Genomic DNA, 14045 nt, shown 5'->3' with positions numbered 1-14045 from the left:
CTTACAACTCAAAGTGTAATTATTTAATATTTTATTTTATATTAATAACGATGATGTGTATATTGCATAGAGCTGTGAATACGAGCTAGGTCCATTGAGTTGGTTCAACCTGATAACCAAATTAAGTGGTTTGGATTGGGAGAATCCAAAATCTTTTTAAGACAGCCTCCACGATTCAGCATGCATGAGTCGTAGGACGAGGATGGGGATGACAAATCCGTTTTCGTCTCTTCCCGTCCCGTCCATCCGTCACGCCGCATTGTCATTCCTAATTTTACGCAAGTCAAAATTATATACAAATCGAGCTCTTTTTATGTTTTACATTTATTAAACCTGGGAGAGAAAATAACCTACCACAAAACTAGCATTATATTATTTATCTATTGATCTATATTTATATTATTAAATTAAATGAGCTAAACGTCCTAGACTAACTAATTTTGGAGACGTTGGTGGAATCTTTTTTATAATTCTAAAACTCTCATTTAATCATTCACCTAATCATTTTCAATGTTTCTTTTTTCAATATTCTTTCCATCCATTTCAATTTCAAAACTTAATAAATTTCATTTATTTTAAAAAATACTACTTCATTTTCAAATTTTTTTCCGCAGAATGACTACACGCATCATGTGTGCCGCAACCAGACAGAGACACTTTACCAATTGAATTTGATATGGCTTGGTGACACCAAAGTAAGTTTACATATTTAACTCTAATCTATGGTAATAATTAAAGTTAAACCCTTTATTGCCTAGTGGTATGCTGATGAAGTTATTTTTAAAAAAATTTCCACGAATATTCTTTAGAGAGAGTTCTCTTCATAAACATTTTTCACTCTCCAATCTTTTTAACAACCGAATAACACAATTTATTTAATACTTACAAATATTTATATACTAATGTTATTTTCCTTTCATTCAAATTAAATTAAAATATATATAATATATGATTAAAAAATTATAATAAAAAATATTATATATATAAATATTATGCTAACGCGACGCTAATATCCATTCAATGAAAGGGGTCAAAATATTTGGCATGAACGGTGAAGCCTATTACTGGAAACTAATTATAATATTTAAAATTCTAGAAAACTTTCAAACAAAATATTTGATTTGTTATCTCATTTATATTTCGAGTAAAATAGCACAAAAACAAATTACCTGGAAAATCTATACTTTCAAATAGAAAATGGCTACATGTATCGAAAGGAGAAACAAAATAATGTTCCTATCTGGAATTCTACATTTTTTTCTTGAGAAATGCTGATAACTTACTATACAATTTCAAGAAATGCAAGCTGTAAAAATACATACAAGCGAATAAAACAGAGAATAATGGGATGATACGTGACGCGACGGTTCAACGAAGATGGATACGACATTCACCAGTCGACGCCTAGTTCTCTCGATATGAAGAGCTGATCGATGTACGATATAACAGGCGCCACTGAAGTAACGTAGCTCTGCATCTGAATACTTGCAGATGTTTCTGAATAAGAGAATATAATTCTTGAATTATAAAAAATATCACTAATGAAAAATAAATGGAATACTTTGTTTAGCATCAATAAGCCCTATATATCTAATCACTACATCAAAATTATAGAGGAGCACACAAAGCAGAAGAAGAAAAAGTCATCCAAGAAAATCCAAAGATCACAAGTTTGGTTGGTTTCTCGACTCTGGTTCAAAGAAAATGCGAACATTTTCAATTTCAGCACAAATTTATACTTTTGCATACGAATCCAATGTTGTTCGAGTCAGTTCAGAACGTTCACCAGCCAACTTAATTCGTTAATATCCCGATTTCCATTATAGGAATCACGAGTACAAAGGGTTGGATCACTTTTTGTGTATTTGCATACTAAGAGATGGCAATAAACTGAAAATTTTGATTTAGCAGATGGTATTGAATCTGAAAGTCAAAATAACCATTAGTCGTATTATGCAGTGCAATGGGAGCCCATATCAAGCTACCAACTATCGAGTAACCAACTTATGCTCGTAATTGAGTTACTTAGCAAACGTGAGAGAGGCTTACCATCTTCATTGAGCTTCTTCAAAAGTTGAACTTTTGTGGGAAGCGCATACATTCCCGCAGCTACAGCTTTTCTGATCATCCATCCATGATATGGAGCAAAAACTTGTGCATAAGCTTTTGAGGCGGGATCCTTCAGGGAATTTCCCCTGACAAAACAAGTTTCCATGCTTTATACAACCGCTTATTACGATAACCTAAGTTGGATATAAAGTCAACAGTTTGTGTCGTTAACATATCATGAAAATTTGCAAAATAACCATTAGTTTAATTACACTTTTCTCAATCAAGTTGAATCTTGGAATGGTCGTACATCAACAAAAATTTCTTCAATTTTCTTTTCAGTGGTTAAAAATCCTACAAGTCGATACAAACTCAAAAACCTCACTCTATATAGCCAGTAATAATGCCTTTATGCTCTCACTCCTCTAATGTTATATACTCTAGAACTGTAAATGGTAAAGGCAATTACTCAGCTTAAAAACTATTGAGCAAATTCATTTTTTGAGATAATGTTAAATAGTCAGCATTTTCACCCATTTGATAAAAGCAAGGAGTGAGAATTGCTAATGGTGGTGAGACAAAAGAATATTGAATATCGGAGAGGGCTTAACCTTGAGTTGATGCAGGCTTTGGGGAAGGCAATAAGATAGAAGCAAATATTAGAAGGAAAAAAAGGATTTAAATAACAAGTTCGCGAGTGGTGAAATCAAGCATTTCACTAAACAAGGTAATTTTGAATAGCCAATTTTTTTAGCACCAGCATATTCATTGTGACACCAAAGGCACAGGCACAAGCTGTCTAGTCTGAGCGAGACAAATAAGAGCATCATGATGACACAATTATAATTATAAGGTGAAAGGGTCTAGAAATGCACGTACTCTGTAACAATAATCTGCTCGAACAAAACTTTGACCATGTCAATCCCACGCTTCACTCTGAGAAGATTCCTTGTATGGCTCCCGGCTATCCTTACACAATTAGCTTCAATATCACCAGCCATCATCACCGGTAAAGTTGATATTGATTTTGACGCCTCTGAAAGATCCTCCACCTGATATCATGTTACTATGAGAGCCTCAAATACACAAATAACAATGTAAAACATATATTTTAAATGTGCTTATCAAGCATGGCTTTTCTTGAAAATTACAAAAGTGAATGCACCATACACAATGTTCTAAAAGGTGTCGCCTAGGATTGTCTAGTACACATTGTTCTAAAAGACGCCGTCAAGGCCTTGGGTGATCGTTCAACACCTCGATTTTTACAAAGGCGACGTCTCTGGGGAAAAAAATAGAAATTAAAAGCCCATCACCTCGAATATAATTTTTTTATCATAATATTTCAAACGCATTAGTATCATGTTCGTCAATATATATATTTTTTTAAAAAGACATGTACCATAATATGTATTTCAAACTAATATCATAGATTTTATATTTGAATCGATATAGATGAAGTGTTGGAGAAATATGACAGCGAATTAGAAGAAGAGTTAGAGATATAGGCTATAGAAAACCATCTACACGCCGCCTAGGCGTCAGGTGGCCGTTTAGAATATTGACTATGTAACGCCCCAAATTCGACGACTGTCTTCACTGTACCGAGACGAGTCTTTCCAGCGTACTTATGTGCTCACTCACACGCACCCTAGGAAACTTCCCAGGAGGTCACTCATCCCAGAATTACCCCAAGTCAAGCACGCTTATGAGGAGTATGCTTGGCTGACAGACCCCGAGTATGAGTCCAACCCGAAGGAGTTTCCCGATGAGCCACCATTGATAGCACAGCTAGGACTTTATGGGGAGAGAAACCTTTACCTCTGTTTGAAAATGTTGGTAACGAGGTTATTATAGAGATATCAGACGATGAGATGGCATCCGACGACGAGTCGACTGTTACCGCTGAAGAGTAGTACCAGACTATGGCTATTAGTAGTATTTTTATTTCTAGTATTTAAAAAATAAACACTAAATCATCACATTTTGTTTTGCACAATTGATGATATTCGTATAAATAGGTCGTAGTAGAAAGATTTGATGTGGTATAAATTTTATGACTTGATGATAATTTCTCTGATAGTTATCAGTTTTCTCGATAAATGATGACTACTTTTCTGGTATGATAATTATAAGATTGTATGTGTTATTGATTAGCTTAAAAGTTTTATTGCACAGTTCTTATATTATGAGAATAATCCATTATAGCAAATTGATGGCATCTTCGAATGGAAGCAACCAAACAAAGAGCCAAGAATATCAAAATCATCAGCATAGAGAGGAACACATACAACAAGAAGAACCTAATCCTCGCCACATGCTCAAGATGATGCAACAATTCTTTCAATATTGCCAGAATCCACAAAGAAACCAGGATGCGGGCGATCGGATCTTTGAACGTTTCCTTCGATTCAATCCTCCTAGGTTCCAGAGGACCCCAGATGCAACCCAAGCTGAGTCTTGGTTGACGAAAATCAAGAAATAATTTTCAGTTCATAACTACTCTGATGAACGGAAAATAAATCTATCTACTTACCAATTCAAGGATGTTGCATACAACTGGTAGAGAGTCATAGATCATCAGTGGAGTCGAAATAATACCCCCAGGACATGGGAGAACTTCACAAGAGAATTCGAAGGAAAATATATCACCCAAGTTGTACGAAACACTCGAGAAAGGGAGTTTATGGATCTGGTTCAAGGATCTATGACAGTAGCTCAGTACGAGGCTGAGTTTCACTGCTTAATCCACTATGCCCCTCAATTTATGGAAGATGAACCAAGGAAGACGAGAAAGTTCGGAGAAGGGTTAAAACTAGAAATCCGTTGGTCAATGTTATCCTCAGTGCTAACCGATTACAATATCGCAGTCAACCAGGCTCTACGAGTGGAATCAGAAATCAAAACACTCCTTAAAAGAGAAGAAGCAGAAAAAAGATCTTGTAACCCCAATTTCCCCGAAAATAACCAAAAGAAGAGGAGATACGGGAACGAAATTCAGCATGGCAAGAAAGAAGGTCCGTCAAAACAAAATTTTCGAGAAGGAGCTAACAAGAAAAGATGTGGATATTGTGGGTTAGCTAATCGCAATGAAGACAGATGCTGGAGAAAGAATGGTAAATGCTTGGTTTGTGGAAGTGATCAACACCGTATTCAAGAATGTCCACAAGAATCTCAGCATATACCAGCTCTAACTACTCAAAAACTCCAGCCAGAGTTTTTCCACTCATAGGAAATGAAGGCAATATCGATCCCACTGCTGTAGTTGAAAGTACAATTCTTCTGCTTTCAAAAACTGGAAAAGTTTTATTTGACACTGGAGCGACACACTCCTTTGTTCCTAGCGCTTTTGTTCACCATCTAGAGACACCATATATAAAACTACCATATATCCTGGAAGTTAGTTCACCAATGGGAAATAATTTACTTAGTGAAGTTCTCTATAAAGACTGTCCTCTAGAAATTTATTGGGAAACATATATGGCTGATTTAATTGAGCTCCCTATACAAGGTTAGGATGTCATATTAGAGATGGACTGGTTGTTTAGACACCAAGCGCAATTAGATTGTTATTCCAAAAAAGTAAAACTCACAAATTTGGGAGACGCGAAATTTGGAAACCACAAGGTAGAGTCTTTCCCGGAACACCAATAGTTGCCAAAAAAGCCCAGGCTATCATTAAAAAAGAGGGAATGGATTTCTAGCCTATCTGATCAATAAGTCACATGATCAACTTAGGGTATCTGAAATCTCAGTTGTTCAAAACTTTCCCGAGGTTTTTCTGGAAGAAATAAATTCCTTGCCTCCGCAAAGAGAGATTGAGTTCTCTATCAAGCTCTCACCCGGAGCAATGCCCAAGTCCAAGACCTCATACCGAATGGCACCTGCAGAATTAAAAGAATTAAAGATCCAATTACAGAGCTTATTGACTGAAAATACATACAACCCAGCTCATCACCTCGGGGAGCCCCAGTGTTATTCGTAAAAAAGAAAGATGTCACATTAAGACTATGCATCGACTATCGAGATCTAGATAATGTCACTATAAAGAACAAGTATCCACTGCAGTGTATTGACGAACTGTTCGATGCTCTTCAAGGATCCAAAGTTTATTCGAAGCTGGACCTAAGGCAAGGATACTAACAGCTGCGGATCCGAGAAGAGGATATACCCAAGACTGCTTTTAACACTCGGTATGGTCACTATGAATTTTTAGTGATGCCGTTCGGATTGACAAATGCGCCAGCTACTTTCATGGATCTGATGCATCGAGTCTTCCAACCCTATTTAGACAAATTCGCAGTCATTTTCATCAACGACATTCTTGTTTACTCCAAGCAAGGAAGAACATGCTCATCATCTTATGACAGTTCTCCAAACATTAAAAGAAAATCAATTATATTCTAAACTCAGCAAATGTGAGTTCTGGTTGGAAAAGGTGACATTCTTGGGCCACATAATTTCCGGGAATGGCCTTGAAGTAGATCCTACTAAGATAGATGCAATAATGCAGTGGAAGCAACCATGTAATGTAACTGAAGTTCGAAGCTTTCATGGCCTAGCACGATACTATCGTAGATTCATCCAAGACTTTGCAAATATTGCAGCTCCACTAACTCAACTTACTCGCAAAGATAATACGTTTCAATGGAACCAAAGATGTGAAGAAAGCTTTCAAGTGCTAAAAAAATGCTTACTAGCGCCCCGGTCTTAACTCTACCATAAGGAACAGAAGGGTTTACGGTTTACACTGATGCTTCCAAAAAAGGATTGGGCTGCGTATTGATGCAAAATGGAAAAGTCGTTGCCTATGCTTCAAGGAAGTTAAAGATTCATAAGTATAACTATCCGACTCGTGATTTGGAGTTGGGTGCAATAGTATTTGCCCTAGCATAATGGCGGTATTATTTATAAGGTGCGACCTTTGACATTATACTGACCACAAGAGTTTGAAGTACTTATTTACTCAAAAAAGTTAAATATGAGGCAATGTAGGTGGATGGAATTCCTAGAAGATTATGATTGCTCTATACTATACCATCCCGGGAAGGCCAACATGGTGGCAGATGCTTTGAGTAGAGCCAGTATAACCCATCTTGGAGGAAGGGAAACTAACCGATCTGAGCAAGGCAAGTCAAAAAACTTGTTACACATATTTTCACGTGGTCATCTAGCAGGACCAAGAGTTGAACCAGAATTCACACCAGGATCAAGCAAAATCAGGACATTGATCCCGATGTAATGAAGCTCAAAGAGACCAAGATCAATGTAATGAAGCTCAAAGAGACCAAGGGAAGGCAAGATTCTGATTTCATCCCCAACCCTCGGGGTATATTTTGCTATCGTAAATGGATTTGTGTACCCGTCTCATTAAAGAAGGAAGATTGTGGAAGAAGCTTCAGGAATGCCTTGTGACAAAGTTGAATTTCAGCACATCTCATCCTGAGACAGACGGACAATCTGAAAGAACTATACAGACTTTGGAAGATATGCTCCACACCCGTGTTTTAGATTTCGGAGACAACTGGGAAAATCATCTAGCCCTTATAGAATTTGCATATAACAACCGCTACCAGACTACAATTCAAATGGCTTCTTATGAAGCTTTATATGGATGAAAAATGTCATTCCCATCTGAACTGAGATCTTGAAGAATGGCGGCGCACCAAAGATGGGAAAACTCGATCCAAAAAGCCAGATATTATACAAGAGGCAATTGATAAAGTACAAGTCATCAAACAAATGATACAATCAGCTCAAAGTCGACAAAAGAGCTATGCTGACAAAAGAATAAAGGACTTAGTATTTGCAGCAGGAGATCAAGTATTCCTCAAAATATCTCCCGGGAAAGAAATCCGAAGGGCAGGGAAAAAGGGAAAGTTACAACCTCAATTTGTAGGTCCTTTGAAATTCTGAAAAGAATAGGACCTGTAGCCTACCAACTCCAGCTACCTAAGACACTATCTGGAATACATAACATATTTCATGTATCCCAATTAAGAAAATGCTTCGCCGACTCAACACCCATAGAGGACCCTGCACATGTAACCCTAGAAGGAGATTTGACATACGAAGAACAACCTGTTCGGATACTTGATCAGAGAATCAAAGAACTTCGCAATAGACAAGTTCAACTCGTCAAAGTACTCTGGAGGAACCAAAATATTGAGGAAGCCACTTGGGAGAAAGAAGAGGGTGTTAGACAACAATACCCAGAGCTATTCGAATATAGAGACCAGATTCCTTTAAGATGGGGAGATTGTAATACCCCATAATTAGGTTTATGTAATATTTAATTATTATATAGTGTTAATAATTAAAATATATATATAATAATAAGATTTAAATAACTAAATCAAATATTTAAAGTGTATATATATATATATATATTCACATGCATGCATACATAGGAAGGTATCATCATCATCATGCTTGCTTAACCAAAACACCACCTCCTTTCTTGCCCAACAGGTGATCGGAAGATGTTCAACATAGATTGGAGGAAAGGCTTGCTTCTTGCCTATAAAATGAAGCCATTCACTTCAAAATTTTCAAGAGTTTCTAAGCATAATTTTCGAGTTTTAGGGTACCATAGACTATACATAGTCCCACTACACAAGATAAATGGTTGTAACTTGTAAGGAATCATAATGACATGGCTACGGGATTACTGATGATTCTACAAAAACAAAATTGTGTGGCAGTATCCACTCTTTTTTTGAGCAACTATCAACATCTATTCCCACGAAATTTTTAGAAAGCCCACATTATGAGCTAAAATCTTGGCATTAAGAACACAAAATCACATACATATTGATGCAAAACAAGCAAATTCACAAATACTTGACACATAAAATTTAGGAATGACACGAACAAAACACGTAGCCTCGGTATCTTAGCAGTGTGGATGCCGAATCCCACCGCAAATCAACCATACTTCTGCTAATAATCCACGTACCCATGAGAAGTAAAGAAATTCATTTAAGAGGTGAAATAAAAGTACTTTAAACTAGTCTAAATTTCATATGAACCTGAAATATATACACATAAATATGAATTTCCATTACATCCAATGATTTTCACCACCACCAGTTCTCAACCTCCACGGAACCACCGCAACTTTCAATCAGCAAATCAACAATTTCACGTAAACAATACAATGATCCTGAAAATCATTAAAAAGATTTGAATCAATCAATCAAACCCGGGGAAAACTATACCTTTGCTACGTAATCCAGTTCGGCAAACTTAAATGCGATGCCAAGGCAGCGGAAAAGAGGGGAAACGAGAGAACATGCTCGAGAAAAGAGCCCCAATTCAATTCGGGCTTCTTCTCCATCTGGGTCGGCTGCATTTAAAATACTTGCTAGCTCTTCGAAGGCTTCCGCCATTTTCTTCAGCGGTTTGGCTCCACCTTCATTCGCCATTGATCGATCGCAAAGGTAAGCCGGAGAAATATAGAATTATAATCTGACTGAAGGGGCGTCGAGTTTAATTGTTATTTGGAATTTTCGTCCAAACTATTTTATTTGTTGGATTCTTTGGAATTTTATTCTCCATCTCTTTACTCTTTGAAAAGTTTAATTGTTATTCGTAACCACGTCGACACCAAATCAATATCATACCAACAATTTGAAAAAAAAAAATTAAAAATAAAATAAAACTGAAATTTGATATATAAAACTAATAATATAATTTCTTTTATTTAAATCTAAAATTAATATCATTAGAATTATTTCAAGTATTAAATAAATTTTTTTGCAATTTTAACTTTGTAAGTTTACTTGTTATGAGTTTTATTATGTAATTCGTCAAAATTTGGTTTCCACATTTTACCCTCAGCCATAAACTCAATTCTCGATATACATTCCAGTCGCAATGTTATACGAACGTTTCTGCTTATATTGACTCAGGTGTCGGAATCTGTACAACAAAAAGATTGGTTTTTCCTAATAATTTGGAAGAAGAATTACCAAAGATTGCTGGAAGAGATTTTTCTAGAAGAATCTTAATCTTATGTAAGGGGATTAAGATGACTGAAATCGTAATAGGCTGTGCTGGACAAACACCTTGGTATAAGGTAAAAACAATACCGATTTATTTTCACAATACAGGAGCTGAAATTTTGCTAGGAAATAATTTCCTACAAATGTTTAAATCATATACGCAAGAAAACGAGACTAGAAGATTAGTGTTCACACTACCCTGTGATCACAAAATCATAGTTCAACAATTAAGAGAGGCATTTTACAGAAAATTGCTCATTCACTTTCGCAGCAAGCGTGGTGATGAAGGAAAACTTTTGAACCCAAAAAAGAATGATTCTAGAAGGTTTGGAGAAACAATGCTCCAATAAGAGCAAATAAACAGCTCCAACCTGAAGAAATAGAATGCCTTAAGATAGCCATATATCAGAATGAGTTAGGGTTTGAATCAAATGTATCACTTGAAAATGTCAAGAAAATGATAAAAAAAAATTACAATGAAGATCCATTGGCATGGTGGGACAAAAATCAACTCAAAGCTTACCTAAAAATTAAGGAAGATAAAGAGTATGAATTTGTCCGATGCAAGCCTATCTCAATGAACATAGTTGATAAAAGGAATATGCAGATTATAATCAAGGAACATTTAGACCTTAGTTTGATTAAAGCAGGAATTTCACAGCAGTCTGGGGTTTCTAGTAAGAAATCATGGTGAGATAAAAAGAAACAAACTTAGATTAGTTATTAATTACCAAGAAATTAATAAGATTATGGAGTTTGATGGGTATTTTTTATACCTAGCAGAGAACATCTAATCAGTTGCATACACAATGCGAAGATATTCTCTAAATTCGATTGTAAGTCTGGATTTTATCAAATTTGGATGTAGGAGGAAAGCAAGAAATTCACAGCTTTCTCCACCCAGCAAGGATACTATATCTGGGAGGTATTACCAATGGGTTTGGCGAATTCACCACATATATTTCAAAGAAAAATAGATAAACTATTTAAAGATTATTTCAAATTTATATTTGTCTATATTGATGATGTTTTAATAACATCTAAAAATATGGAAGAACATATTAAGCATTTAGATATTTTCTCTAGTGTTTGCAAGAAAGAAGGACTGATTTTATCTGAAAAGAAAGCAGTCATTGCTACAAAAAAGATTGAATTCCTCAGAATAGAAATCGATGATTCGGGAATAATTTTGCAGGATCATATAATAGAAAAGGTACAAAATTTTCCAAATGAGCTAAAAGAAAATAAACAACTTCAAAGTTTTCTAGGAGTTGTTAATTTTGTTGGGATGTTTATTAAAAACATAAAAAAACACAAGAAAGTGTTTAGTCCATTATTGAAAAAAGATGTGAAATTTATATGGACAAAATAACACACACGGGGACTTTAGTCAACTCAAAGAGATTTGCAAAAGTCTTCCGAAAATAGCTATTCCTCAAGATGAAGATGATCTGACATTATATACATATGTCAGTGATTATCGATGGGCGGCAGTATTAACTAAGCTCACACAAGAAGGAGAACAGCCATGTAAATATTGCAGTGGACTCTTCTCAGATGCAGAAGCTATAAGATGACATATCAACGAAAAAGAATTTTATGCAATAAAAAAGTTTTTGAAAAATGACCATTATTTTTATTTGCATAGAAATTCATTTTAAAAGTTGATAACACACAAGTGAAAGCTTTTTTGAGGAATAAAATAGAATCTAAACCCGAGAAAACAAAATTATTAAGATGGCAGGCTCTATGTCAAAATTATATTTTCGATATTATAATTATAAAATCTCATGAAAATATTCTTGCAGATTTTCTTACAAGAGATGAACAGCGGTGATATCGATGTCATCATAAAAATGCAGAGGCATTTGAGAGCACACCTTGAAATATGTCAAAACGAGTTCAACAAGCTAGCCTTAAACGCAGAAGTTGCGGAAAGTCTACAACAAGTCGATAAGAGAATTGTCTCTAATCGAATTACAAGATGTTTACAGGTCTATACTCAGTTATGGTCTTTAATGAAAATGCCTATCATCCAAGGTATTGAGAAGCCATTGGTTTCTCAAATGGAGAGTTTTCGAGTACATGACTCTATACCTGGAGCAAGGGATTCAAATACCCCTAGCACAAAGGTTAAACCGGGATCATCTCCAGATGAGTCGGTTGAAACAAAAACTGAGATTCCATATCCTTATCTCGAGCCCTCATGTCCACCCTTCACCTCGGAGATTGAAGAGGAAAAGATCAACCTTAGACCCAATACTGACAAAGGCAAATCTAAGGTTGATACTAATGAAGCTACAATTTCTCCATTACAGGTGTACCAACAAAATTGGGAGAAATTAAAAACAAGAGTAGACATTAACCCAGCGACAATCAGAGTTGATGTTTCAAAGAAATATCCTAGGGTATGGATGAAACCAAATTCATATCCAAATGAGGTCAAAGCATGGTATGAATTCGGGGGCTCTTGCCTCATTTTATACTACATCACCCAACTTCCCAGAAATTTCAGGATTACCTAAATGGATTAAGGAAGATGTTCATGAAACTTGGGCAAATAACAACTATTTGTCCAGAGGAGACATTCTGAAACTTTAATTCTTTAGTACAGCACCAGAACCAGCAGGAAAAGGCTCTCATGAAGCCTTTCATTTCATCAAATTAAGAAAGCTAGATGTTAATGTTCAAAAATTCATCAAAGATCCTCCAAACGAAGAAACACCCCTTATTGCTTCAGTAATTGAAGATGATATTTCCACCAGAAGAGTATAAGGTTTATGGGTCTGTCTAACTGAGATGGACAAAGTCAAGTTTTCGTTTAAATTTTGTCATAATTCTTTAAATGGATCATTTCTGTTAAACACCATGACAGGAAAAACAATAAGTTTTGCAGAAGATTTATTCGAAAAGAAAAGAAATCTTCAGTGGAATAACAAGCTTCCGGGGAGTAAAGAAACTCGTCGAAAATTCTGTAATATGGCTCATGTAGGAAGATGATCGGAGAATATCTGCCCAGAGTGTCCAAATCAGAAGGAGGCAGAATTTGGCAAGGGATTCAGACCTCGGATAGATAGGAAGCATCTTGCAAAAACAGGACCAAGTGGTGAAGGACCACAACCACGTTTTTTTCGGAGACACCAAAAGTTTAAGATTCCTCGACAAAAATAAGTGGATATGTGACTACCATCACTTTTCATTGGGGTTAACAAAAGAAATTCCCCGACAGGAGTTAGTGGGATGTGATAAACCCACTAAATGACCAAGAAAACTTGAACCCAAACAACTATAAATAAAAGAGTTAATGAGAACAAGAAAATCACACAAAGTTTAAACCGAAATTTGGAACCATAGAAAATGTATCATGCATATCTCAAGGTCTCCAAAAGACGGATTAAAGCAACAAGAAAACAACTGGTGATTTTCAAAGACCTATACAAACTTCTGAAAGAAGCGGGTAATGAAATCTCAACTGATATGATCCAGACTCATATCTTATATTTATGCCAGGAGATAAAATCGGATGAACAAGTTGTTTCTAGATTAATATTCTAGGAAGAAGACAACTCAAGAAAAGTGGAGGGACCACTCAACAACCCACTCAACTCACTCAAGAGATAATGCCAACCACAGCTGGAAGGCATTAAAGAAAAGTTATGTCAAGAATTTGAAGTCCGAAATTCAAATCCGCAAAGGGCTTCTATAAATAAGAAGGCGGAAGGAAGATGAAGACATCACTCAACCTCTTCATTTTCTTTCAAATAAGTTGTAATATTTTCTCTTTGAAGTTTATGTGTGTTTTATCTTCGGCTAATATAAGAAGTTAAACAAGTTTCTCCTCCTCTACAAGAGGTTACTATGTAATAATATTTTGTATGTTTGAATAAAAGAACCAAGGTTTTGCTCCTCTCATGTACTAGTTTCAAATTGAACTACTTTACCATACATCCTGAGATAGGAAACGAAACTGGGTTGTGCTAAGTACTGTTG

General features: G+C 35.7%; 1 protein-coding gene across 1 annotated transcript; it reads right to left on the bottom strand.

The window, feature by feature from the left end:
* Positions 1-1181: 1181 nt before the first annotated feature.
* On the bottom strand, positions 1182-9611 carry LOC142547662 (accelerated cell death 11). Its single transcript, XM_075656047.1, has 4 exons — positions 9270-9611; positions 2929-3101; positions 2050-2195; positions 1182-1497 (listed from the first exon to the last, which is right to left on the bottom strand). The coding sequence occupies exons 1-4, from the start codon at positions 9474-9476 to the stop codon at positions 1391-1393; spliced, it is 633 nt and encodes a 210-aa protein (XP_075512162.1). The 5' UTR covers positions 9477-9611; the 3' UTR covers positions 1182-1390.
* Positions 9612-14045: the final 4434 nt, after the last annotated feature.

This window comes from Primulina tabacum, chromosome 5 (assembly GCF_025594145.1).
Source record: "Primulina tabacum isolate GXHZ01 chromosome 5, ASM2559414v2, whole genome shotgun sequence".
Classification (NCBI taxonomy): Eukaryota; Viridiplantae; Streptophyta; class Magnoliopsida; order Lamiales; family Gesneriaceae; genus Primulina; species Primulina tabacum.
Note: the sequence above shows the minus strand (reverse complement) of the source record. Positions and strands in the feature narration are given on the sequence as shown.

Excerpts from the sequence above, each read along its gene's own strand:
- LOC142547662 (XM_075656047.1), bottom strand. The coding sequence starts at position 9,476 with ATGGCGAATGAAGGTGGAGCCAAACCGCTGAAGAAAATGGCGGAAGCC. Across the intron at positions 2,196-2,928 it reads GAGCAGATTATTGTTACAGA|GGGAAATTCCCTGAAGGATC; the intron begins GTACGTGCATTT and ends TTGTTTTGTCAG. Across the intron at positions 1,498-2,049 it reads GAAGAAGCTCAATGAAGATG|AAACATCTGCAAGTATTCAG; the intron begins GTAAGCCTCTCT and ends TCTCTTATTCAG.